Source organism: Nyctereutes procyonoides, unplaced genomic scaffold, assembly GCF_905146905.1.
Source record: "Nyctereutes procyonoides isolate TBG_1078 unplaced genomic scaffold, NYPRO_anot_genome, whole genome shotgun sequence".
NCBI lineage: Eukaryota > Metazoa > Chordata > Mammalia > Carnivora > Canidae > Nyctereutes > Nyctereutes procyonoides.
This window is the reverse complement of record NW_026575126.1, coordinates 56,884,736-56,907,216: the sequence shown is the minus strand read 5'-3', so window position 1 is coordinate 56,907,216 and position 22,481 is coordinate 56,884,736. Positions and strand designations below refer to the sequence as shown.

General features: G+C 52.7%; 3 protein-coding genes across 4 annotated transcripts in view; 1 reads left to right on the top strand and 2 right to left on the bottom strand.

Annotated features, from left to right (window-relative positions):
• LOC129519442 (rho GTPase-activating protein 17-like) overlaps nt 1-5,235 on the bottom strand; it is an 84,217-nt gene extending 78,982 nt beyond the window's left edge. For both annotated transcript variants that reach the window (XM_055339949.1, XM_055339950.1), the window contains exon 1: nt 5,003-5,235. The gene's annotated coding sequence lies outside the window, so the exon portion shown is untranslated. The remainder of the gene's footprint in view (nt 1-5,002) is intronic.
• Nucleotides 5,236-6,288: 1,053 nt separating this feature from the next.
• Nucleotides 6,289-18,630, bottom strand: LOC129519860 (thyroid receptor-interacting protein 11-like). The gene is made up of 4 exons (XM_055340692.1): nt 18,460-18,630; nt 12,277-18,042; nt 8,859-9,018; nt 6,289-8,408 (listed from the first exon to the last, which is right to left on the bottom strand). The coding sequence occupies exons 1-2, from the start codon at nt 18,628-18,630 to the stop codon at nt 12,931-12,933; spliced, it is 5,283 nt and encodes a 1,760-aa protein (XP_055196667.1). The 3' UTR covers nt 6,289-8,408; nt 8,859-9,018; nt 12,277-12,930.
• A 924-nt stretch (nt 18,631-19,554) lies between these two features.
• LOC129519443 (rho GTPase-activating protein 17) overlaps nt 19,555-22,481 on the top strand; it is a 95,097-nt gene continuing 92,170 nt past the window's right edge. The window contains exon 1 of the mRNA XM_055339952.1: nt 19,555-19,736. Within this exon, the coding sequence (XP_055195927.1) occupies nt 19,684-19,736 (53 nt within the window). The 5' untranslated portion in view covers nt 19,555-19,683. The remainder of the gene's footprint in view (nt 19,737-22,481) is intronic.

Here is a 22,481-nt window from a genome sequence, read left to right as displayed (position 1 = left end):
CGGGAAAACGCTGCCTCTCCCAAGACGTGATCCTCTGACCCACTTGCAAGCCAAGGGGGTTGTTTTTTGATTTGGTTGAAATCAGAGTAACCCCTCTAATTCTCACCATAGCATTTCAGTCTTAAAGCCCCCGGCCTGGCCTCTAAGACACAGAGGCCGCTCAAAACAGGTGAAACAGAACATAGGCATTTGGAGACCTCGGCAGGAAACAGAACCTCGAACACCGACCTTCAGTTCCGCATCACTTTACCAGATGAGAAATCGTGACGAGGGGTCTGCGGTGCACAAGGCACGAGGGCAGACACGGTCCCTCACGGCACCATCATCGGCACGGGGGAGACAAACGATGGTATGACCGCACTGCGACCGCACTACCACGAAGGAGATGCACACAGAACATGTAACGGGCTACACCTTAGGTGCAGGTGTCACGGGCCTCCCGCTGGGAGCCACCGCGGAGATGAGCCAGAAGGCTGGGCCTCTTCTTTGACTCGTCGGCCTCACCCACACCCAACCTGGCAGGGCGTCCCATCAGTGCTTCCTTCAAAATGCACCCGAATCCACTGGATTCTCAGCACTTCCACCCCTAGCAGCCTGAGTCCAGCCCGGCAGCACCTGTCTTGGTATATTCCAGTAGCCTTCTACTCATCTCCCTGCTTCCATCCCGGAGCACCCTCAGTTTTCTCAACAGATAAGCTACAATGATTCCATTAGGTCCCAAGGCAGGTCACCTCATTCTTCAGTTCAACATCCCCCCGGGGCCACCACGGCAAGAGCCTCTTGGGCACAGGGAGCAGCTGCTCAGCCCTAAGGCCGGTGGGTATAGGGCACATCTGACGGACTGAATGGATCCCGGAGGGCAGGCAAGGCTGGTGTGAAGCCACACTGGGGAAGCAAGGATGGGGCCGCCACGCAGACCACATCAGGAACTTTTCAAATGCCAACAGGACGCCACGAGGCCAGGGAGTGACATGATGCAATGTGCCCTCCACAAACCTCAGGCTCCAGGGGCAGCTAGAGGCTGAGGGAGGCACGAGTCCCCGGAGGTGCAGCTAGCAGATGAGCACCATGGCTCGCGCCACACGACCGTAACTCAGGCTCACAGGGCAGAAGGAGAGGTGGAGAAAAGGAGGGAGAGTCCAGAAATCTTTAGCAGATGACATCACAGGCTTGGGTGAAGGATCGATCACACAAGGAAGGGGCTGAGTAGGAGCAGAGATCCAGGATGACTCCTCTCCTCTGCGCCGGTCAACGGAACGAACAGTGTGGCACCCTTCACGGACTTGGAGGGCTGTGGTAGCAAGGAGGAAAACACAGGCAGGGCATCCCGAGCATACTTTTGGAAATAATGAACCTGCCGAAATGCTGAGACATCTACATGGAGATTTCCAGCTGGCAGGGGGATAGCCAGAGTAGCGTGACAGGATCACCGAAAGCAAAGTGTGCCATGCCACGCACTGCAGATTCTAAGCTTGCGGCTGACGGGGAATCAAGAGGTGTCCAGTCACCCAGTCCCACAGGACAAGATTTCTGATCGCAAGTTACATTACCCTGGCCGGACAACGAACACTTGCGTAGCAGGGGAGCTGCACCTGAAGCAGACAGGACCATAAGGACATGTTGCAACAGGCCCAGGTAAGAGAAGGGACCTGAGCCAAGGGAGGGGTGTGGCAGCAGGGAAGGAAAGAGAGCGGACCTGCCCTTTGTTGCCAACGCCGTCTCCCACGTGGCTGCTGGCGATTGTTCTAAAACAAACCCAGAGCACGTCAGCTCCCCCACCCAAAACCCCTCGACCCGGGGCCCATGGGTGGTCAGTGATTCAGGATCTTTCTTCAGCTCAGGTCAGGATCGCGGGCGCTGGGATTGAGTCCCAGGGTCCTGGGATCGAGTCCCTCATCACGCTCCCCAGGGAGAGCCGGCTGCTCCCTCCGCATGCTCTCTGCCTCTGCATCTCTCATGAATAAGCAAATAAAATCTGGGTAAGGAGAACAAAACAAAACAAAAACCCCAGACAGGAAAGAGAAGCAACTCCTCGGCCCTTCCCGCACTTCACCTCTGACTGTGGCTCCAGAACCCTACCCGCTCTGCAGCCCAAGGTCAGGTTCCCCTGCACAGCATGTGCTTAAATGTCCATGCGATTTTCTTCTATCTGGCAAACACCTGTTCAGCTGACAGCTCACAGCATGCTGAGCACCCCCAGGGCCTGTACAGAAGGAGGGAACACACCAAACAGCAGAACCGTAGGAGTTCTGGGAGGCTGACTGGTTTCTTAACGTTATTTTAGGGGCTGCTGTGGCTGGAACCCAGGGTGGCAGGAACCAGCCCGACCCACACCTGGCACACGTTCAGTAACTTCAACCAAGTAATACTCAGAATAGAGGGAAATGAAGGGCGCCTCGGTGGCTCAGGTGGCTGAGTGCCCAGCTCTTGGTTTCAGCTCAGGTCCTGTCTCAGGGTCGTGACAGAGAGCCCCACGTTGGGCTCCTCGCTCAGTGCAAACTCTCCCTGAGATTCTTTCCCCCTCCCTCTCACTTTGCCCCGCCCCCCCCACGCGTGCACGCACTCTCTGTAAAACAAATAAACTCTGTAAAACACAGAAAAAAGAAAAGAAAAAAGAAAGAATGGAGGAAAATCAAAGCTCGCGATAATAACTTAGTGAAGGTTTCTCACTGCGCCAGAGCCTGTGCTAATAACTGCCTCGTGTCTATTTCTCACTGAATCCTTACGTCCCAAAGGTGGGTTACCATTCTCTTCCCCATTCCAAAGAGAGGACTGAGGCAGGAAGTTATTTGCCCCTGGTCCTGCAAGGAATCCCGGCCTCACTAATTACATGACTTTCTGACGAGACTTAAGGGTTTAACACGTTACATTACACTGAAGATGCAGGTTATGGTATCACAGACCTTGCAGAACAGAGCCCTGCAAAATGTCTCAGAACATTAACGTACGGATTCTCCCAAGCTTGTTGCAGGTTTCTCAGATGGAGGAAAGCCCAGTGCAAGAACAGCTTTGATGAAATGCATCCAGATGGCAAACACACCTGGTCTTTACAGCAGGGCACCTAACCCGGAAGCTTCAGACTCAGTGAGTCTGCAATAGGATGTGAGCAACTGTGTGTTCTTTACAAAGCTCCACAGGCTCCAGTGATGTGCACTTTGGGCTGGGTTCTGCTGCCCTAGAATCCTGCAATTCCGACCCGAAACTTCCCCTATTAGATGTCTCCAGACTGGCGGCGGGGGGGGGGGGGGGGGGGCATTAGAAACTGAGGCAGAGAAGAGCTGAGAAACTATAGAAATTATCCAATAAGAGCATTTTTACTGTTTTTTTAAGTAAGCAAGTTTGCAAAAACTGTTAGCGACGAATCTCAAATAAATCAAAATCACCAATACGTTTCAAACAAACCTAACCGTAATACGCTACTGAAAAGTATTTTGTTTCCTTCTGATTGTTTCCTTGGCACTTCACATTCTCTTAGCAAGTAGAAGTGGATGGGAGGAAAATTATTTCTAATTCAAAGGGCTACACATACGGTCAACAGCACTGGAAAGGTGAAGAAGAAATGAAGTTGGGTGTCATCCATTAAAGTTCACAAATTTCGGGGCACCTGGGAGGCTCAGTGGTTGAGCATGTGCCATGGGCTCAGGTTGTGATCCAGGGGTCCTGGGATCAAGTCTCACAACGGGCTCCCTACAGGGAGCCTGCTTCTCCCTCTGCCTGTGTCTCTGCCCCTCCCTCTCTCTCACCGATGAGTAAAAACTTAAAAAAAAAAAAACAAAAAAAAAAACCTGCAAGACGGCCCCCCAGTCTTAGACACTTAATGTACGGATTTATCTCTACTTTTATTTTACCACCACTAACACCTACTACATGCCAGACGTGGCTCTAAGCGCCTTATTAGTTATTTCCCATTCAATCTTTACAATCATCTATGAAGTGGGATTATTATGACTCCATTTCTCAGGTCAGGAAACTGAGAGCCCGCAGAGTGGTGGAGTAACTAACACAGACCATAAGGGGCAGAGCTCGGGTCAGCCTGAGAGAGCCTGGCCCTGGAGTCCGCGCTTTACATCACTATGCCGAATCTCCAAGGAGTAACAAAAAGCGCAGGTCTGAACCCAGACCCTCGGCTTGCTCCCGCCGACAGTCCGCACGTGCTCCAGCTTCAGCGGCGTTCTTCCCATGCCTTGGACTCTTCACGCTCCGCCCTGCCCTGACCCAACGCCCTCCTACATCCCTGCTGGGTGGTCAGCCTTCTGTTCTCAGCTCGCACAGTACTGCCTCAATTACAGGCTCTGATGGCACGCTGCAGTTCCGTTCTTCACGGGTGACGTCTGCCTCCCGTCTCTCGCGGCAGGTGCTGAGCGCCTCACACGCCACGTCAGGCCTGTTCATCGTGGGTCCCCAGGACCCACCGGCCACCCGAGAGCAAGCGCCCGCCACCCACTCTACTCTCCGCGATCTCCGCCGAGCGGAGGAACGCAGGACACTCAAGCCTCAGGCGCTCCCACACGGGACACAGGTGTGTGCTCCCAACGCGGCCGCCGCAGCACCCCCCGGGCGGTAGGCTCCTGTGGCATCCAGGCAGGAGCTGGGGAAGGTCCTGGCTCTGCACACCCCTGCACGCGGTCCTGGCCGGGCCGTCCCGCCCCCGCCCCCGCCCCCGCCCCCGCCCCCCCCACGCCCTGCTTGGCCCCACGGCAGGCGCAGAGGGGACCAGGACGACCCACGACGCGACGGAACCTACTCAACAGGCGGACGCTCCGCTTCTCCTCACGCACCAAGACTCTACCTCGTGGCCTCGCCCCCCAGGAGGCCCGGACCCCAGCCCCGGCTCGCAGCAGAAGGGAGACGCCGACCAGGGGAACAAACGAACCTCCGCTGCGGGCAGTCCCAGGCGTGGCCCGAGGGTCGCGCGAGCTGACGGGAACCTTTCAGCGCCAGCCTCCCCCCGAGGCCCCGGCCCCGCTGGGCAGCCGCCCCCCGGCCCGCGCCCGGCCAGCACCTCTTGCACATGGAAGCATCTTCGCAAGTGCCGCGCACACCCTCGTCGTCCGTGTCTGTCGAGGTCGACGAACAGGAGGCGAAAGAGGGCGTCCTCAGGTTAGCGGCCATCAGCGTGGAGGTTCCGGGCTGCCGTGCCCGCCAGGGACACGGAGGAAGCGGGGTCCGCAGACGCCGGGAGGACCAGCGCACCTCCGGCCGGGCAGGAGAAACCGGCTGGCTTCCCCCGCGCTCAGCGGGCGCATCTCAGTGACGTCATCACGTCAGCCTCCCCAGCAAACCTTACCGCTCATTGGCTCCTCGGCGCAGACGCTCATTGGACGCTCCCTCCGCCCCTCGGCCGGGGAAACGGTTCATTGGAGAGTTCCTTCGGCCCCGCCCACACAACCCGGAAGCTACCTACGGGGCAGGAAATAAACCGCCATTCACGCAGAAGGCCATCGCAATGCTTTCTGGGAGTTGTAGTCCGCAGTGAGCGGGCTGCATGCAAATTCTCTCCTTGCTGGTCCCAATACTTTAGAACTGTCATTCACAGGAGGAAGAGCTGGGGCGAAAGGCAGACAATCCAGCCGCGGGAAACAAGTGTTACTCTTAACACTTAGGGCACAGTCTCAGCAATTGACAACTGTTCTTGGAACCCTGACTCTGCGCCAGGAATTGTGCTAAATAAGGACCTTGTGTACATAATTGCCTTTCAAATGCCTGGGGAGGAATGTGCGGAAAACTGGCACGGTGGAAAATTAGGTAGCAGTGAAAACGAGCCGGAGCTGCTCAGACATCAATGGCTGAGTTTAAGAAGCATAATATTCAGTGAAAGAAGGGACTATAACATTTTTATAAAGTTCAAAACAGGCAAAACTAATGTCTGCAGAATCACACATATATGATAAAATACTATTCAGGACAAGCAAGGAATGGAGGGAGGGGCCACAAGAATCACATTTGCAACCTTCAGGGAATGGGGAGGGTAGGACACTGGAGGTGAAGGATTACAGAGGAACCTCAGTAATGTCTCGATTTGGGGTGGTTCACATGTGTTTCATTATTTTGCATATTTAGATGTGCGGTACATGTATTTTGTACTGGACTTATTATAAAACGGTTTCTAGATACACAAGAGTGTTTGTATGTTCCATTGCTCTGTCAGGAGCACCGAATGGATATACTCAAACAATAAGAACCTTGGATCACTTTCTCACACACACACACACACACACTCACGCACCCACACAGACACGCACAAGCAAAATAGCAATAAAAAGCCAATGCACATATCTTATGACAACATTAGATATCAAAAGCTTGCTTATTATTTAATGGAGGGCAGAGAGCTCATTGTAACCCAAAGAAGAAATGATAGTGGGGAAGGCTGAGGTTAGGGAGCCTTGCCAGGGGGAGTGGTGAGATGAAATACACCACTTTCTCTGAATCATCTTCTGCCAAGAGGGTAACGCAAACCACTGAATCAGTCTCCCAGCTCAGCAGTGTACACATTCCATGGGTGGGGGTAAAAAATAAGTGTAACGGCAACCAGTTTAAGGTGTAAATCTCATAGGTGTGGATGGTGAGGCTGAGAGTACTTGGAAGAAGGTGGAGGCAGCTGTTGATATGCCTCTGTCACTTTAGAAGCATCTGTTGCTTTATCACCTCCGCTCCTTGCTGAGCCCTTGATTCAGAGGACTTTGGTCAGTGTTTCCCTGAGGGCCACCCCAAAGGCTCCGTGCAGGCAGGACCAACTCATTTAAGTTGCTGGTGAAGGGCTAGAACTTGATGACACTGGAGTGGACTTTGGTCCTGGAAGCTTAGCTCTCTCAGGCCGTCTGAGGCCTTCAAACATGAGACTATACCAGGGCGGTCATAAAGAACGCCATGAGACGACGTCCGAGAAAGTTCACCACCAACTAATCTGCCCCCTCTGACAAAGTCCAGAAAAGAGAAACTGAAACTTGAAACCCTTGTGAACATTACCATTGGGAGCTAAAAGCAGGCATTGCCGACCATGAAGCGTCTCCCCCAAGAGGCTGAAGGAGACATTTGTTCTTTTGTCTATTCACCGTTTTTAATTCTGCAACAGCCTGTGTTTATCACGTAGAACGAAAACCTCCTATCAATCCGTGTGGATCAGGCGAGGCCATGCCTGAAACAGGATGGAAACATACCGAGGCCCAGCCAGTCACACACAAAGCCACCCTCACTAGGCTTCAGAGCTGGGGACAGTGCTGCTGGGTTTGTCCAATCAAAATGAATTCCAGGAGTCCAATGGAAGGGAGTGGCTAGACCAGGCGAGCTCTCCTTTTTGCCAGATTGGGAGGACGTACTCTTGGAGCTCCTGAGACCCATCTTGCCATCTCATACCAGCTGACGAGGATGCTAATGGGAAGGCTAGTGGAGTCCAGAGCACTGGATGTTCAGTTAGGGGGACCGGAGGTTGCACGGTGGGAGCTGACGGGAAAGTCTTCAGAGTCTGTGGAATTGATCCATCGGGGGTATCTCAATTCACAAAGATGAAAGAAACTGTCATCAAGTGCTTGCAACTTGCTTCCCGAGCTGTCCACAAGCTACGCCTCCTCTCCCAACACCACCTGGTAGTAACTCAGTTAAACCACCATTTTCCTTCTCTGCTGGTGCTGTTTTCTGAGTTTGGGGGCCTGTGATTTCATCTCAAGCTTCCAGTGGCTATCATCTGTCAAAAGGCTCTCTCTTCTCCACTCGATTGCTTTTGCACCTTTTTCAAAAATCACGTGGGTATATTTATGGGAACTCTCCTGGGTTCTTTGTTCTCTTCCATTGATCTGTGTATCTGCCCTTCTGCAAGTGCCACACAGTCTCTGTTATTATAATATCTGATAACCTTTGAAACTGGGTAGGTGGAATGTTCCCACTTTATTTTCAAAATTCTTTTTGAAACTACTCCAATTCCTTTGTCTTCCCACATAAATCTGAGAATAATCTCATCTATCTCTACCAAAGAAAAGTTTTGGATTTTGATAGGAATTGAATTAAATCTCTGTATCAATCTGGGGAGAATTCACATCTTTACTATCCTTTGTCTTCCAATTCATGAACATGCTATATCTCTCCATTATTTATGTCTTTGGCTTCCTTTTCAGTGCTAAATAGCTTTCAGTGTGCATGCTCTGATCATGCTGTGTTAGATTTATCCCTCAGTATTTTAGTTTTGCTAGTAATGAGGAGTGTATTTTTTGACCGTGGTGCCCACACGTTCATTGCTAGCATAGAGAAATGCAGCTCCCTTGTACGTGTTGATTGATTGATTGATTGATTGATTGATTGTATCAACATTCACTATGAAATTCAATGATTCATTCTAGGAAGAATAACTGTTTCGTGACCTCGTGTGGCAGAAGTCCTGAAATTCAGATTCAGTGTTAAAAGCTGTCTAACACCTGGGAAAATCAAAGAGAAGATTACGTCACCTAATGCAGGTTCTCCTCTCCCTCTTCCCTCACAGGGAAGACATCCTAACCAAAAACCCTTCTTCTCACAGGGACCAGACGTAATACCTGTTGATTTTTGCATAGAAGCATTCAGTTCCCTGTAAGCCCACTGTTTTATTCAAACAAACCAGTCAGCCATGCCCTCGCATGGGAACCAGAACTTTCCCTGCCCTCTTGTTTTTTTTTTTTAATTTTTATTTATTTATGACAGTCACACAGAGAGAGAGAGAGAGAGGCAGAGACATAGGCAGAGGGAGAAGCAGGCTCCATGCACTGGGAGCCCGATGTGGGATTCGATCCCAGGTCTCCAGGATCGCGCCCTGGGCCAAAGGCAGGTGCCAGACCGCTGCGCCACCCAGGGATCCCCATCCCCGCCCTCTTGTTACCACAAAGACTTACCTTCGAAGCATGTGATCATTCACTCTGTCCACAAGTGAAGTCCTGCGTGGTGTGTGGTATCCTCCTCCCCTGGCCCGTGAGTATGTATTGACTAGTAAATGACTGTCAATCACTCCCTCTGGTGTCAAATGATCCCCATAAGTCTGGAGCAGGAATCTCTCTGTCACCAAGGGAGTGATGAGAAGGTGAATAAAACAATTGGCATCTTAAACTCTTTTGAAAAAATTATTCATTTATTTATGAGAGACACAGAGAGAAATAATGAGGCAGAGACCTAGGCAGACGGAGAAGCAGGCTGCATGCAGGGAGCCTGACATGAGACTCGATCCCATGACTCTAGGATCACCCCCTGAGCCGAAGGCAGACACTTAACTGCTGGACCCCCCAGGCGTCCTTTGGCATCTTAACCTTAACTGAGGACACCTGGTCAGCTTGACCTGGTCCTTCGCTAACTGGCTTCAGAGGTGACAACCACACCTCATGCCTTTATCATGGGCTCCCTGAGCCCTAAGGGTTTTGAGGTACACATCTATGGCAGCCCATGACCCAGGACTGATGAAAAAAAAAAGTGGAGAGAGGGGCGTTTGATATTCTACTTCTCTCCCAGTGCACAACCCCTAAGCGACATAGCTGAATTTTGCCTAGTGCTGGTGCTTATCAGCACGTTGAAGGGCTAATCTTGTGATCAAGGGGCTTGAGGCTCTCACTCTGGCCATAAGCAAAATGGTCTTACTAGCTATGGACTCCGACGCTGGGGAGACTGGCATTCCCACAGGAAGAGGATAGTCATCTGTGGGGCCTACCCACCCCCAGCTCCCTTCCTCCATAGAAAACACCCAGAAATGTTCCCGATGTGTGGTTGTATGGAGACAGACAAAAAAACTCATGACTTTATGTGGCTAGAAATGAAAAAATGTATCCTGAGGGCATCTGTACAGAGGGAAGGGGGGAATGAGAAGCAGTGGCTACTGACGGAAAGCAGGCCTGTAGCAGAAGATGGTTTTTATTCCTCAGCCTCTGGGCTGCAGGTCCTGCGCTCTTCCAGTGCACCACTCCACTGCCTACACCTCTTTGGCAAAAGATCCCGATCCTCATGGTTGGGGGGAAGCATCCAAGGCATCCCTGTGGCACAGTGAAGGCAACAATTCACACTCTGACTTAAGCCTGGAGTCTCTAAACCATACGACCATTGCCATGACAAAGGCCCTAATCCTACTGATGCTGCTTTGAGACTGGAAGAAAAAAACAGAAATACGAGCAGGGTAAAAAGACACTCTGCCACCCACAAGTATATCCAGTAACAAACCAAAAAAAAAAGGAAGTTGAATGGAAGAATGTAAAGTGATCCAAAGGAGTCCCCCGGCCCCCAAATTAATTCAACAAGGGTTGACAAGTTGATTCAATTGGAAATCCAAAATTTCCTAAAATAATTTATATGGCAAATGATAAAAGGAAGCCGATTGGCTTTTGTGTCTCTACAACAAAAGTTCTGAATTAACGTGAGCGTCCGCTGAGATGCCCCAGTTGGCAAAGCTTCATGGACTTAATACTAGGGTTCAAATTATGGTTATACCTGATATAATTACCATATTGTCTAACTTCTGTAGTTAATGCTTTCACATCTCAGGCCTTGCCCACTTTGGAGGTACTGTCCCTGGCAGGCTTGGTGACTTCCTGAAGATGGTCAAGGGCTTGCCTGTGAGCACACTTTTCATATGTCAACCAACCGATTCAGAGCCCTCACCCCTAACCACCTCCTCCAAGAAGCTCTAATACTCTGGGCTACTACCCCTGTCCTGACCAACCCAGGGGCAGGGACACAGAACTCGAGACACACTATGCCTCAGAGCCCACTGAAATGATTCAAGCTAGTCACTCCTAAGCCTGCTGACCCTGCCTCAAGTGTGCCTTCCCACAGAAACCACTCTGAAGGGTCTTCCCATGCTTTCCCTTCACACACTCTTTCTTCTGACTGACCCTGAGGCTTCCCTGCGTGGCCCTCCATGGCTCTCAGGACCTCCTTTCTTGGGAACAGTGAGTCTAAATACTTTGTGACGGTGTTTTAGATCTTCCTGTCTTACCATACCTGAGGAAAATAAACCTGGTACCCTTAAAACACCTGTGACCCCTAGGAGCATCTGGGTGTCTCAGTGGGTTAACCTTTCAGCTCAGGTCATGATCTCGGGGACACAGGATCGAGCCCCGTGTTGGGCTCCCTGCTCAGATTGGAGTTGGTTTGGGATTCTCTCTCCCTGTGTGCCCTCCTCCCTGCTCACATGTGGGCCCTCTCATTCACTCTCTCTTTCTCTATTAAAGATAATTAAATCTTTTAAAGAAAGAAAAAGAAAAAAGAACACCTGGGAGCCTAGCAGATTTAAAGATGGTGAATACATTGCTATTACAGATTTATTTGGCCAATATGTTCTGTTCAGTGCCTATGTCAACATCCAGGCAGACACCTTGAAGGTGATAGTTTTCCCTTATTATCCGCGGGGACCCCATACCGTTCTGCTATCACACAAATCTTTGCAGGCAGGATCTTAACTGCTTCCATCTTTCCCTGGGAATATAGATATGACATCACATTGATGACATCCTACCATGAGGACATTTGTTTGACACATCTGTTAAAGACATACAACTCCAGGGGCACCTGGATGGCTCAGTCGGTTAAGCTTCTGCCTTTGGTTCTGATGGGCTGGTAGGAAGGTCCCAAAGGCGAGGATTGGATGGTCTGTTACAGTTTAAACTCCCGCTAAAACAAGTCCAGCAGGGAAGTAACATCCGATTTTCACCTTGGTTCACCCTGTCAGCAAGGCGGAGAACGGATTCAAGGGAGGCCAAGAGTGGAACCGGCAAGTTCACAAGGGAATCGATGGCATGGGTCCATGTAAGAGAGAGAGGAGTAGGTGAACGAGGGCAGTGGGAACAGAAAGGGAGGGAAAGAATGAAGATATTTGGAGGGCTGACGAAAAAGCAGAATGGAAAATTAGCGGAATGAGATCTTTAAAGAAGTCTGAATGGATCGTTTCCAGGGTACACTGGAGCAATTAGCCCTGAACTGCAAATGAAGCTTTGGAATGGCTTCTTGGGAAATGAACAAGGGAGATGACCGTGAACATCTGGACGAACAGCCACCCAAATGCTGATCAAGGGGAGCTACTTCAAAAATTCAGGCTACGTTCGTAAACAGCAGAGTTTCTGCCAGTAGGGATGGATTCACGTTTGGAAAGGTCTCTAAAGCAGACTGAAGTTAGGAAACAGCAAGTCGGAGAATGGTCTACTCCCAAATAGTCGTGTATCTCTAATAGGCCCGACAGAAATCAGGTTACTCATAGAGGGATTTTCTAGGCAACAGAAAAAGCATCGGGGGAGGGGGGGTGGATTAGAAATCAAAGGAAAAAGAAATGGGACCTACCTAGCTGGGAAATGGAACTTGAATTTTTCTTTTGAAATAATTCATGTTGTACTTTCGAGCATGCCATGCACCTCCCCTCTCATACGAGGAGTAGTACGCGCTCGTGTGTTTGACATTAAAACCGGTTGAGAGGCCCCGGGGTGGCTCGGTGGTTGAGCATCCGCCTTTGGCTCAGGTCCTGATCCCAAGGAACTGGGATGGGGTCCCGCATCAGGCTCCCCCGCGTGGAGCCTGCTTCTCCCTCTGCGGGTGTGTCGGCCTCTCTCGTGAATCCAAAAAGAAAACCTTAAGAAACCATAAAAACGGGTCGATGTTTTCATTCCCCGAGGTATCGGTAGATACGTGCTCCTTGTACAAAAGAAATGAAAACATCGCCAACACTATTGGAAGTATCCGTTGACCACAGCCTCCTAACCCAAACCCCCACCCATGTCGTCTCTCATGAGAAGCAAGCCCTCTTTGAAGTTGGCAAATCCATACGTCTGCAGTCAGTACAAGACACTTTAAAAGAAGTCACGTAAGAATATGTTTATTAGGCTGAAAGCAAAACTGCAAACGTATGGTACGTTTTGCAAAAGGCTCTCTTGGGATGAGGGACGCACACAGTGACCTGTGTTCTTGGACGCGCCGTGTGGTCTCGGGCTTGAGACTCCTCTATTGGTTTGAGAGGCCTCTGGCCGCGCTCCCAACCTCGCTGGCAGGTGAGAGTATCAAGGGTGTGTACGTGGGTAAAGCATTAGTCACAGCATTTAGGAGAAGATGCCGTGATCCGTCAGTTTCCGGTCCACGTGGGTCAGTAAGAGAGACAGCTGTGGCGCGGGGCTTGGCAGCTTTCTTTGGGGGTGTGGATCCCAGGGTGATTGTGTGCCGCCGTGGGCCTTTTTCCTTAGTGCCTTTTCCTTTTCCTACCGAATCTGGAGGCTTCTTGTCAGCAGCAGAGGGACTGCGTGGCGGAAGAGCTAAATCGGATTCCCCTTGTAGGAAGTTGACAAAAAGCCCTGCAAAGGAGCTCTTGGGCGTCGGTTGGGGATCTGGCTTCACGGGGGGCTTGGGGGTACTTTTGGATCCAGGCCCCCCAGTCGTGCATCTGATAACCCCACCTTGCTCTTCCCTGCAAAGCTGCCGCACGTCTTCCTCCTTGATCCCTAGGGTGCCTCCCATCCGCCGCAGTGCTTCAGGCCGATCCTTTTGAGGCGCCTGAAAGTATCCCAGTAAGAGTCTCCTTACTAGGGTTTTGTCCACCATTCCTTCAGAGCGGCTTACGAGGTTCATCAGTTTCTTGTGCGTCTCATCCAGTACTTCCTGCTGGACCTCGTTCTGTTTTCTGAGTTCCTCCAGTTCGTCTTCCTTCAGGTCCAAGACGGTGTTTGTTGTAGTGAATCGTGCCTGTAAGGACGTCAGTTTTCCTTGTAGAGTGTCTGTCTTTCCCATCCACTCGGCTACCTCCGACTTGAGACTGGCTAGTGTTTGAGCGTACTGCTTTCCTTGTTCCTGCGAGGCAGAAAGCCGCGCCGCGGTTTCCTCTTTCTGTCGGGTGATGAGGCGCAGTTGGTCCCGCAGGGACTCCACCTGCATACTGGCCTGGTGGGTCGCACTCGCCGTGGCATTGGAGGACACCGCCAGCTTTTCCTCCAGCACCGTGACTTCTTTTTGCAGCTTAGCCACTTTGTCTTCTGCCGGCAGAGACCCACGCTGCCGAGCGTCCTCCGATTCCACAGCGCGGTGACGCGTTCTCCCCAGCTCCTGGTTCGGGTGTGATTCCTTGTCACGCAGCTGCTGAAGCTCATCCTGGAGGGCACAGTTTTCCCTCTGTTTGCGTTTCAGCGCCAACGGGACTCCTGCTGGAACACTCTCCTGCTGGAACACGACCGCCTTTTCCCGCGACGACGTAGCTGCATCTGGAAGCTGATTCCGTCCCCGGGCCTCGCCCTCTTCTCGCTCTCTCAGTAGTTGCTGCAGAGCAAGTGCCTTGGCTTCGATCGCAGCGTGGCGGGATTCCTCCTCTTGCCACATCCTCGAAAGCCTCACGTTGGCCTCTTGCAGTGCCTGCTTTTCTGCTTCCTTTTCCCTAGAGGATTCCGCTCTTTTTTCGTTTTCCTCTTTCAGTTGGCACACGTCCGTCTCCAGATCGGCTATTCTCTCCTTCAGGTTTCTCACCGCCTGCCTCAACAGCTCATTTTCACTCGCTTGGCCAGTGAGGTCCTGCGTTAAGGAATGCAACTCCTCGCTGTTCGCCTGGATCAGGAGCTCTTTAGCCTGGATTAAGTTGTGTAGAACCGCCTCTTCCTCCCTCAGCTGCTGGATTTCGGAATCGGCGCGTTCGCGTGCTTTGCGTTCGCGTTCTGACGCGGCAGCAGCGCGATGCATCAGCCTCTGGTTGTCTTCCTGCAGGGTTCGAATCGTCGTCTCTCGGTCTTGCACTGACTTCCTCAGCTCTTCCACCTCCTCTTGGAGCCACGGAGGAGACTCAGTCGCTGAGTCCGATGTAAAGGCCTTCAGAGGTTCCTCCGACTCTGAGGACTGGGTGGAGGGCTGGAGGCAGCTCACGTCAAGCTTCCCCAGAAGGCGATCCTGGGCGTTGCAGAGCTCCCCGACGCGGAGCTGAATTTGTGCCAGTTCCTTCTCCAGATTCCTTAGGCTGTTTTCATTTCCTCTGTAATCTCTGATCACGTCCCTATAGGTCGTCTCTAGCTCAGAATCACCGTCGATGTCGGTTAAGGCCCGCACCTGCTGTTGTCGAAGAAGCTCCTGAAGCCGGGGTGACTCGCGCTTCATATTTTGTACTGTGGCCGCCACCTGCTGCTTCCACTCTTCCATTATCTTCACTCGCTGCCTGAATGTGTCCCGTTCCTCTAGAAGCTCCTTGAACCGATGCACGGGCACGCCTGGAACCTCATCAGCGGTGCTGGGTGTTTGCAGAATTGTCAATAAAGTCTGACACTTCTGCCTTAAGGCGTCGACTTCGAGGTCTCTCTCTCGAATAATGTGGGATAAATGCCGAATCGTTTCTCTAAACATATCCTGACCACGATTTTCAATTCGAGTGGCCAGCTTTTTATTTTCCTCTTGCGTTTTCCTGAGGTCTGCTTCTCTGGACGCAATTACGTCTATCACTTTGTGATACTCTCTCTTCAGATTGCTATTCTCTCTCGTTTTGTCCTCTAAGACAGCCAGTGCCCGTTCGCTTTGCGGAGCAGACTCTTGCAACTGCCGCTGAAGCTGCTCTACGTGCTGGCCGTGAGAAGCCGCAGATATTCTGCTCCGAAGACCCTGAATCTCCGCATCTTTTTGCTCGATGATCCGAGTTAGTTTGCCGAGGTCATCCTGGGACAGCGGATCGGTCTGTTCAGTCAGCCGGATGTTCTTTTCGGTTAGAAGCTTCCCTCCCAGTTCTTGGTCTTCTATTCCTTGTGCCGATCTTTCCGTCTCGGCTTTAGAGACGTCATGCTGCCTTGTCGCGCCTTGGACAGCGTCAGAAGGTTGTGTTGCGACGTGCCGGCCTGGGGCGGCCAGCTGGGCTTTAACGTGTTCTACCGTGTCTTGCAAATTCTGAATCTCCTCGTCTTTGGCGGAAAGGAGCTGAGCGTGCTCACTGGTCATCTGCTCCCGCTGGCCTTTAAGATGGTCCACTTCCCGCGTCTGCTCTTCCAGGGAATGAAGCAGTCGTATCCTCCCCTGCTGTTGATCGTTAATGATCTTCTGTTGTTCTTTTATTTCGTCTTCGAGGTCCACTCTTAGTTCATTCAGCTGCAACACCTCACACTCTAGTTCCATGATGTCATCTGGGAGTTTAGGGAAAGCCTGACTCTGTTGTTTTAGTCGCTCCAGTTCTTCTCTCAGGTGAGTATTTTCTTTCGTCGTGGATGTGAGGGGTGTGTCTTTTTCCTCCACGGCTTGCTGTAAAATTTCATTTCTTCTTAAGGCTTGGGTACACGTTTCCAGGTCCTCTGGAAGCTCTGGACTTCCTTTAAGGCTGTCAATACAAATGTCTTTCTCTTTGACTAGTTGCGTCAGTGGCTTGTGTTCCTCCAAAACGCAGGCCAGGATTTCCTGGGTTTCTTTATGGTCGGCATCCATTTGCTCGAGACTCTTCTTGAGGTGTAATATTTCGACGTCCTTCTCTGGACCCACTTGAACGAAGCGGGCACGCTCCAGAGGTGAGGCCGAATGATCCGGGTTACGTGTGCTTGACAACTCTTTGATGGTTTGATCATACTTGTTTGTTGCTTCCAAAAGCTTCTTCTCCGCCCGACACAGCTTGGCTATTAAATGTCCTTTATCGATTTTTAAAGCCCTCAGAGCGGTGTTTTTTTCCAGAGAATCCTCATTGCCACGGAGAATAGATTGTTCCAGCTGATGTCTTGTATCTTTGAGCGCCAAGACCAACCTGTGGTTTTCCTCTCTGAGATCAGTGCTGTGTCTGTTTAGAAGGTCATTCAGCTGCTCCATTTCTGAAACCTTTTGTTCCAGCCTTCTAAGCTCAGTTTCCCTCGCTCTAACTAAGTCGTCTTCCGGATGACCGGGAGAGTCTTGCTTAAGAGACTCCGTTAGCTCCTCTGTGGCACTACGGAGGGCCTTCTCGTCTTGTTTACTATGTTCCTGAGGTTCAGAGGCCTCCTTCTGGATGTTGAGGTGACCTCTTTCTGACCGATCTGGCCGATGCAAATCATTAGGCGCCAGTTCACTTTGAATTAACTTTTCTTTCTGCGCATCTAACTCTGTAGTCGCGCTCGTCTCATCTTCAGGTTGACAAGCTCTCTTTTCTTCCTCATCGACCTCTTGTCTTAGTTTAATGGTGATGCTACTGCCTTCATTTTCTTGTTGTGGTAGCTGGCCTTCCATCGAAGCCCCGGGCAGTGTGGTCCCGTCGTGTCCGTACGGTTCCCCTGACGCGGCTACCAGGGATTCCTCCTCCGTTGTCCTCTGATTGAAGTTTAGATCGTTGGCCTCCGAGTCTCGTCTTAACGGATGTACTTCTGAATGCGAGGCGATGTCTCCCGGAGCTGTGCGTTCAGTGGCCTCTTGTTCCTCGTTCACTTTAGGAAGCGGCGGTCCAAGTTCTTCCTTTCCTCGGCTTAACGATGAATTCTCTTGCCCCACAATGTGGACTCGCTCTGGAAGTTTCAGAGCGTCTTGCGTGAGATCGTTGTTGCCCTGGTCGGCGCCACACAGTCTCACCGTTCCCTTTCCGGCGTGGGACAGTGCTTCCTGCAGTCCGAACCCTTCTTCCACTGGTGTACACCCTGAAAGAGCGCTCTCCTGCGTGACTCCTGCATCACGTCTCTTTGAAACGGAAGGCTGCAGTTCGTACTCCTCGATCTTGTCTGTCCTTCCTTCAGGTGTCTGGTCCTGTTCTCTCCTCAAAACGTCTCTTTCACTTTCTGCAGAAGATAGTTGGTCACTTAGGGATTGTATTCTTTCTTCCAGTTCTTCCATTTTCCTGGCAGACTCTGCTTTTTCAGTTTGTAGAACTTGAATGGTTTTCTGCAGGTGCTCAATCGGAGGGTCATCGGCTACTCTGATTGCACAGGTGTCCTTCTGTAACAGGCTTTGCAGTTCTTCAACCTTTTCCTCAAGGCCGTTCAGTTTTCCGCGGTACCTGCGGATGACGTCTGCGAGCTTCTGCCGGTGGACGTTCTGCAGTACTGCCATTTCGAGTTGGTGATCCTCAATTTCCTTGCTTCGCTTCTGCTCCAGTTCCCTGATGGTACTCTGCAGGTTGCGGATTTTGAGTGGCTCTAGGCTATTCGTTCCCTGCACCGAAGCCTGGGAAAGACGTTTCCAATGACTGACTTCGGCCTCAAGTCTTAAGACTTGACTTGACAATCTGTTTATTTCTTGCTGTGACCAGATCACATCAGCAAAGTCCACGGCGTCACCGTGGAAAGGTGAAGCGTGATGACCGAAATCGAAACTGGGGGAATGAGATTCCATGGCTGACAGTTGGCCACCAGCTGCAGAGTTTACCCTCGGAGCGGCTGACCGCGGCCCCAGCAATTCCTCCTCGGTCCCTTGTGGTTTTTCGCTAAGCAGTGCTATTTGTACCTGGTTCTTTTGGAGCTGATGTCGGTAGCCAGCACTCTGCTGCTTTAGTTGAAGCTCTGAAGCTTCATACTTCTCTGCTGGATCACTACACAGAGTTTTAAGTCTCTCATTCTGTGATGTTAAGGTCACCCGACTCACCTCGTCCTCCTTTCTCCCAGAGTCAGGTACCTCATCCACCTTTTCCCTTCCCTTCGTCGGCACATCTCTGGTGACACTGAAGCTGTGGCCGGTGATGGAAGTCTCACTGCCGTCCGCTTGCCCTCGGAAACGGCCTAGGACAGAGCCCAGGCCACGGGTCCAGGAAAGCATTTGTGCGGGTCATAGAACCGATCTGGTCCACTTCGCAAAAAGCGTCCAGCCCGGTCGGACTACCCCGCCAAGTGTCCCAGAACTGATGCCTGCGCAAGGCTAAGAACCCAAGGACAATGATGCGTTTCTAGGCAACGCCCGCCCCGGTTCCGCTGCAGCAGGCCGGGAGTGGCAAGGCAAGGCCTCGGGCCTTCTTCTTTTTTTAATTTTTATTTATTTATGATCGTCACACACACACACACACACACAGAGAGAGAGAGAGAGAGAGGCAGAGACACAGGCAGAGGGAGAAGCAGGCTCCATGCACCGGGAGCCCAACGCGGGACTCGATCCCGGCTCCCCAGGATCGCGCCCTGGGCCAAAGGCAGGCGCCAAACCGCTGCGCCACCCAGGGATCCCCGGCCTCGGGCCTTCTGAAGGCCGTCTGCGGCCCCGGCCGGCCCCGGCCCCAGCCCCCGCCACGCGTCCCCCCGACTGCCCCGCCAGGGCCGGCCCCTTCCCCTGCTCCCCGCTGCGCTGGCTGTCCCGGGTGGGCCCCGGAGCTGCCCACGTGCACCTGGCCCCTCCTCCCCGCCTCGTGGTGTCCCACTCCCACGGTCCGCGGACTCTGGTTGCCACGCAACATTAGTTTATTAATCGAGGTCAAGGGCACACAGTGACGCGCGTCCTCGCCCCGAGGAGAGGAGAGCGGATCCCGATTGCAGAGCGGCGGCCGGCCCGGGACCTTGGCCATTTGCAGCCCCGGAGGCTCCGAGCGCGCCCGGCCGGCCCCGCAGAGCAGGGCGTCTGCCCCACGCCGCGCCGCCACCTGCGGGCGTGCCGGGGCCGGGCTGGGCGGCGTGGGCGGCGGCGGGCCCCGCGGCTCCCCCCCCGCCTGGCGCCCGCAGAGCCCCGACCCCGCAGGGCGGCCCCGGCGGGCGGCTCCGCTGGAAGTGACGCGGGGAGGGCGGGGCGCCGGCCCGGGAGCCGCCGCCGCCGCCGGGAAGCGATGTAGGCTCGCCAGGCCGTCCCCAGCTCCGGCCGAGCCCGGCCGCCGCCGCCGCCGCCGCCGCCATGAAGAAGCAGTTCAACCGCATGAAGCAGCTGGCCAACCAGACCGTGGGCAGGCGAGTGCGCCCGGCCGGCGGGGGCGCGGGGTGGCGGGTGGGGCGGGGTGGGGCGGGGGCGCGTGGGGGCGGGGGCGGGGGCGGGAGGTGCTCCCCGGCGCGCGCCCCCGCTCCGGCCTCCAGCCGCCGGCGCCAGGCCCGCGGGAGCCCCGGTCGGGGCTGCGCCACTCCGCGGCCTGGCGTGCAGCTCGGGGCCGCCGCCGAGGGCCGGGAAGCAGCGGGCCGGCGCGGCTCCCGGGCGCCTGGCCTGGGGTCCCGGGGGGCAGGCGGTGGCGCAGGCCGCGACCCTTCCGCGGCCCCCGTCGTGCTTTTGCCCCGGGCGAAAACTGGTGTCGGGTGTGCCCGGAGCCGTGCGGGTGCCGAGCTCCGGGGCGGCCTTCTCACCCTTTCCGGGGCGCCCCGGCCGCCGCAGACCCTACGGCTGCAGCCCCTCTGGCCCTGAATAAGGAAGGGGCGATTGGGGCGCATCGCATCCGCCTGGGGGGGGGGGTCCTGGGACGGCCTTCCTGGGACTTGAGAGGCGTTGCCGTCTGCAAACCGGGGCGGGGGGGGGGTGCTGAGGACCGGACTGCCCAAGTTCCTGACATTTAGAAATGTGCAACTGGGAGGAGGAAAGAATTGTGGAAACGCCTTGGACCCAAAAAAAAAAAAAAAAATCTTACTCTGTTTGGAAGCAGATCCTTCTGCAGGTTTCCTTGGTACCGCTTGAATGCTGGACAGGAAACACTATCGATTATGAAAGGACAGACGAGCCCGCAGGTGTAGACGATCAGGTTGTTGGAACAGGAAGGGTTGCTGGGTCTGGGAGCTCCTCGCGGGGATTGTCATGTGCCCTGTTATCTGGGGCAAATCTTTCAAGGTCTTCTAGGGCAGTTAGCTGTACTCTGTAGTGTACCTACTGACTATTCTGGGAAGACGTATGAAAGTGTGAGTTTTTCACAGCTTTGGCTTCTTCTTCTTCTTCTTTTTTTTTTTTTTTTCAGCAGTTGAGTCAAAGGGGGAGTTTGGTTTGGCCAGAGCACGTGGGGACAGCTCTTTTTGTGTGTGTGTAGGAAAATACTTTTACTTCCCCTCCCGTTTTCTAAATTTGCTTGTTAGGGTTTCAGTTCCCCGCCTCCCTCCATTCCCCAAACTCTTTGCTTAGTGCCTTGGTTTTGTTGTTTAGTTTTGTTGCTACCCCACCCTATTATCTTAATGTGCGTTTATGTCTCCGGAGTTGATGCCTGTGCCCTGAAGCCCAGCGGTGCCTGCTTTTCTGTCATTTGTAGGAAAATGGCAGAACTAATGCTGACAGGGAGGTAGACAGGGCAGTAGTAGGGGCTGTTGTTTCAACCAAGAATCTGCAAATGAATCATAAGGTAATTCCTTGTGAGTTTTCTTACCTGCCCCCACGCCCCCGCCCCCCTCCTTAGCCTTCTTAGTGACCCAGTAGTGCGAAATCAAACATTCAGGGACTGTCAAGACATACTTGTCACATTGTCGTTTTGGCCTGTTGGTACACTGTCGGGAAAGGGGTGTCTGCTCTTTTTGCACAAAGTTTTCAGGCTTTTAAAGCTGCCAGGCCTGTTAGGGTCTCTTTGGCCTCTGCTTCCTCTGGCAGCTTCTCTCTTCTCCCTTGGATTCCCACCTTACGTGGCCCTCTTTTCCAGAGCAGCCCGAGCATTCTTACCTGTTAGCCCCTACCTGAAAATCTCTGGGACTCCTTTCTCCACACCTGCCCTGTAGCTACCTCCTAACTCATTGTTCAGCTCTCCAGCCAAACGTCTCTGCCTGTAAGAGGCCTTCCCCGGTGCTCCAGCAGAGATTGGATGGCCCCAACCCCGGGCACTTTTGTAATTCCACCCAGCACCTGTTTTTCTATAATGCAAGTTGCCTTTTTACTTGGTATCATTCTCCAGGAAACTAAATGCTTTGAGAGAGCCCTTGGCTGTCTTTCTTTCTCTTTCATTTCCCAGAGTCTGCTGTGGTTCCCAGTGTCGGGTGGAAACATTACCAAGATCATCAAATCTAGTGTAAATGTAGTTCTTACCAGATCGCCCTGGTGGTGTGAGCCCAAGTATGGGAAAATGAAAACTGGATAGAGTAAATGGTGATTCATCCTGGGATTGTAATTCTGGCCCTGACCTTTGACTCTGTTTGAAAATCTTTATTGCTCCATGCCAGGGGAAGCCGAGGCTGTTACAGAGCTCTGAAGGGTGTGGCAGTTATGCTCCCAAAGTCAAAAACTTATGTTTACTGGGGAAGCTTTTGCTTTACTACTGTCAGTTTCCTCGATGTATTTGTATTTCTTCCACTCACGTAATTGTAAAAGCTTGGGGAGGAAAAACAGAGGCAAGAGAGAGCCCAGAATTGTGATGGTGTGTTACTGGGTTATTGGTAGACCTCAGAAGCGGGCGCGTTGGAGTCAAGAGGAAGGCTGCAGAGCACAGAAGGCCCCCTCTGCCCACAAATGAAGTTCCACGTGCGAATGGCACCCCCATCGGGTGTCTTATTAATTCATAGAGTCTTGCAAGGCAATGTCCTCTTCTCAAGAAGGAGGGCCTTGTGAGCAACCCCACAGCGAGGTTCCATGGGATGAACATGTGAGAGACTTAGTAATGGCTGGAAGGAGTGAGTTCTAATGATGCAATTTGTTTACAATGGGATGACGAGTCTGTTTCAGAAAATGGTTTGTGTATCACAGGCACAAGGCTAATGCAGTGGTCTCATGACATGGGTGTCCCAAAGAGAATTAGGATGGTTGAT

Coding starts and splice junctions, on each gene's coding strand:
- LOC129519860 (XM_055340692.1), bottom strand. CDS start 18,630: ATGCTTTCCTGGACCCGTGGCCTGGGCTCTGTCCTAGGCCGTTTCCGA. Junction 18,043..18,459: donor CTGGGAGAAAGGAGGACGAG/GTGAGTCGGGTG, acceptor CGTCTTTCCCAG/GCTTCGGTGCAGGGAACGAA.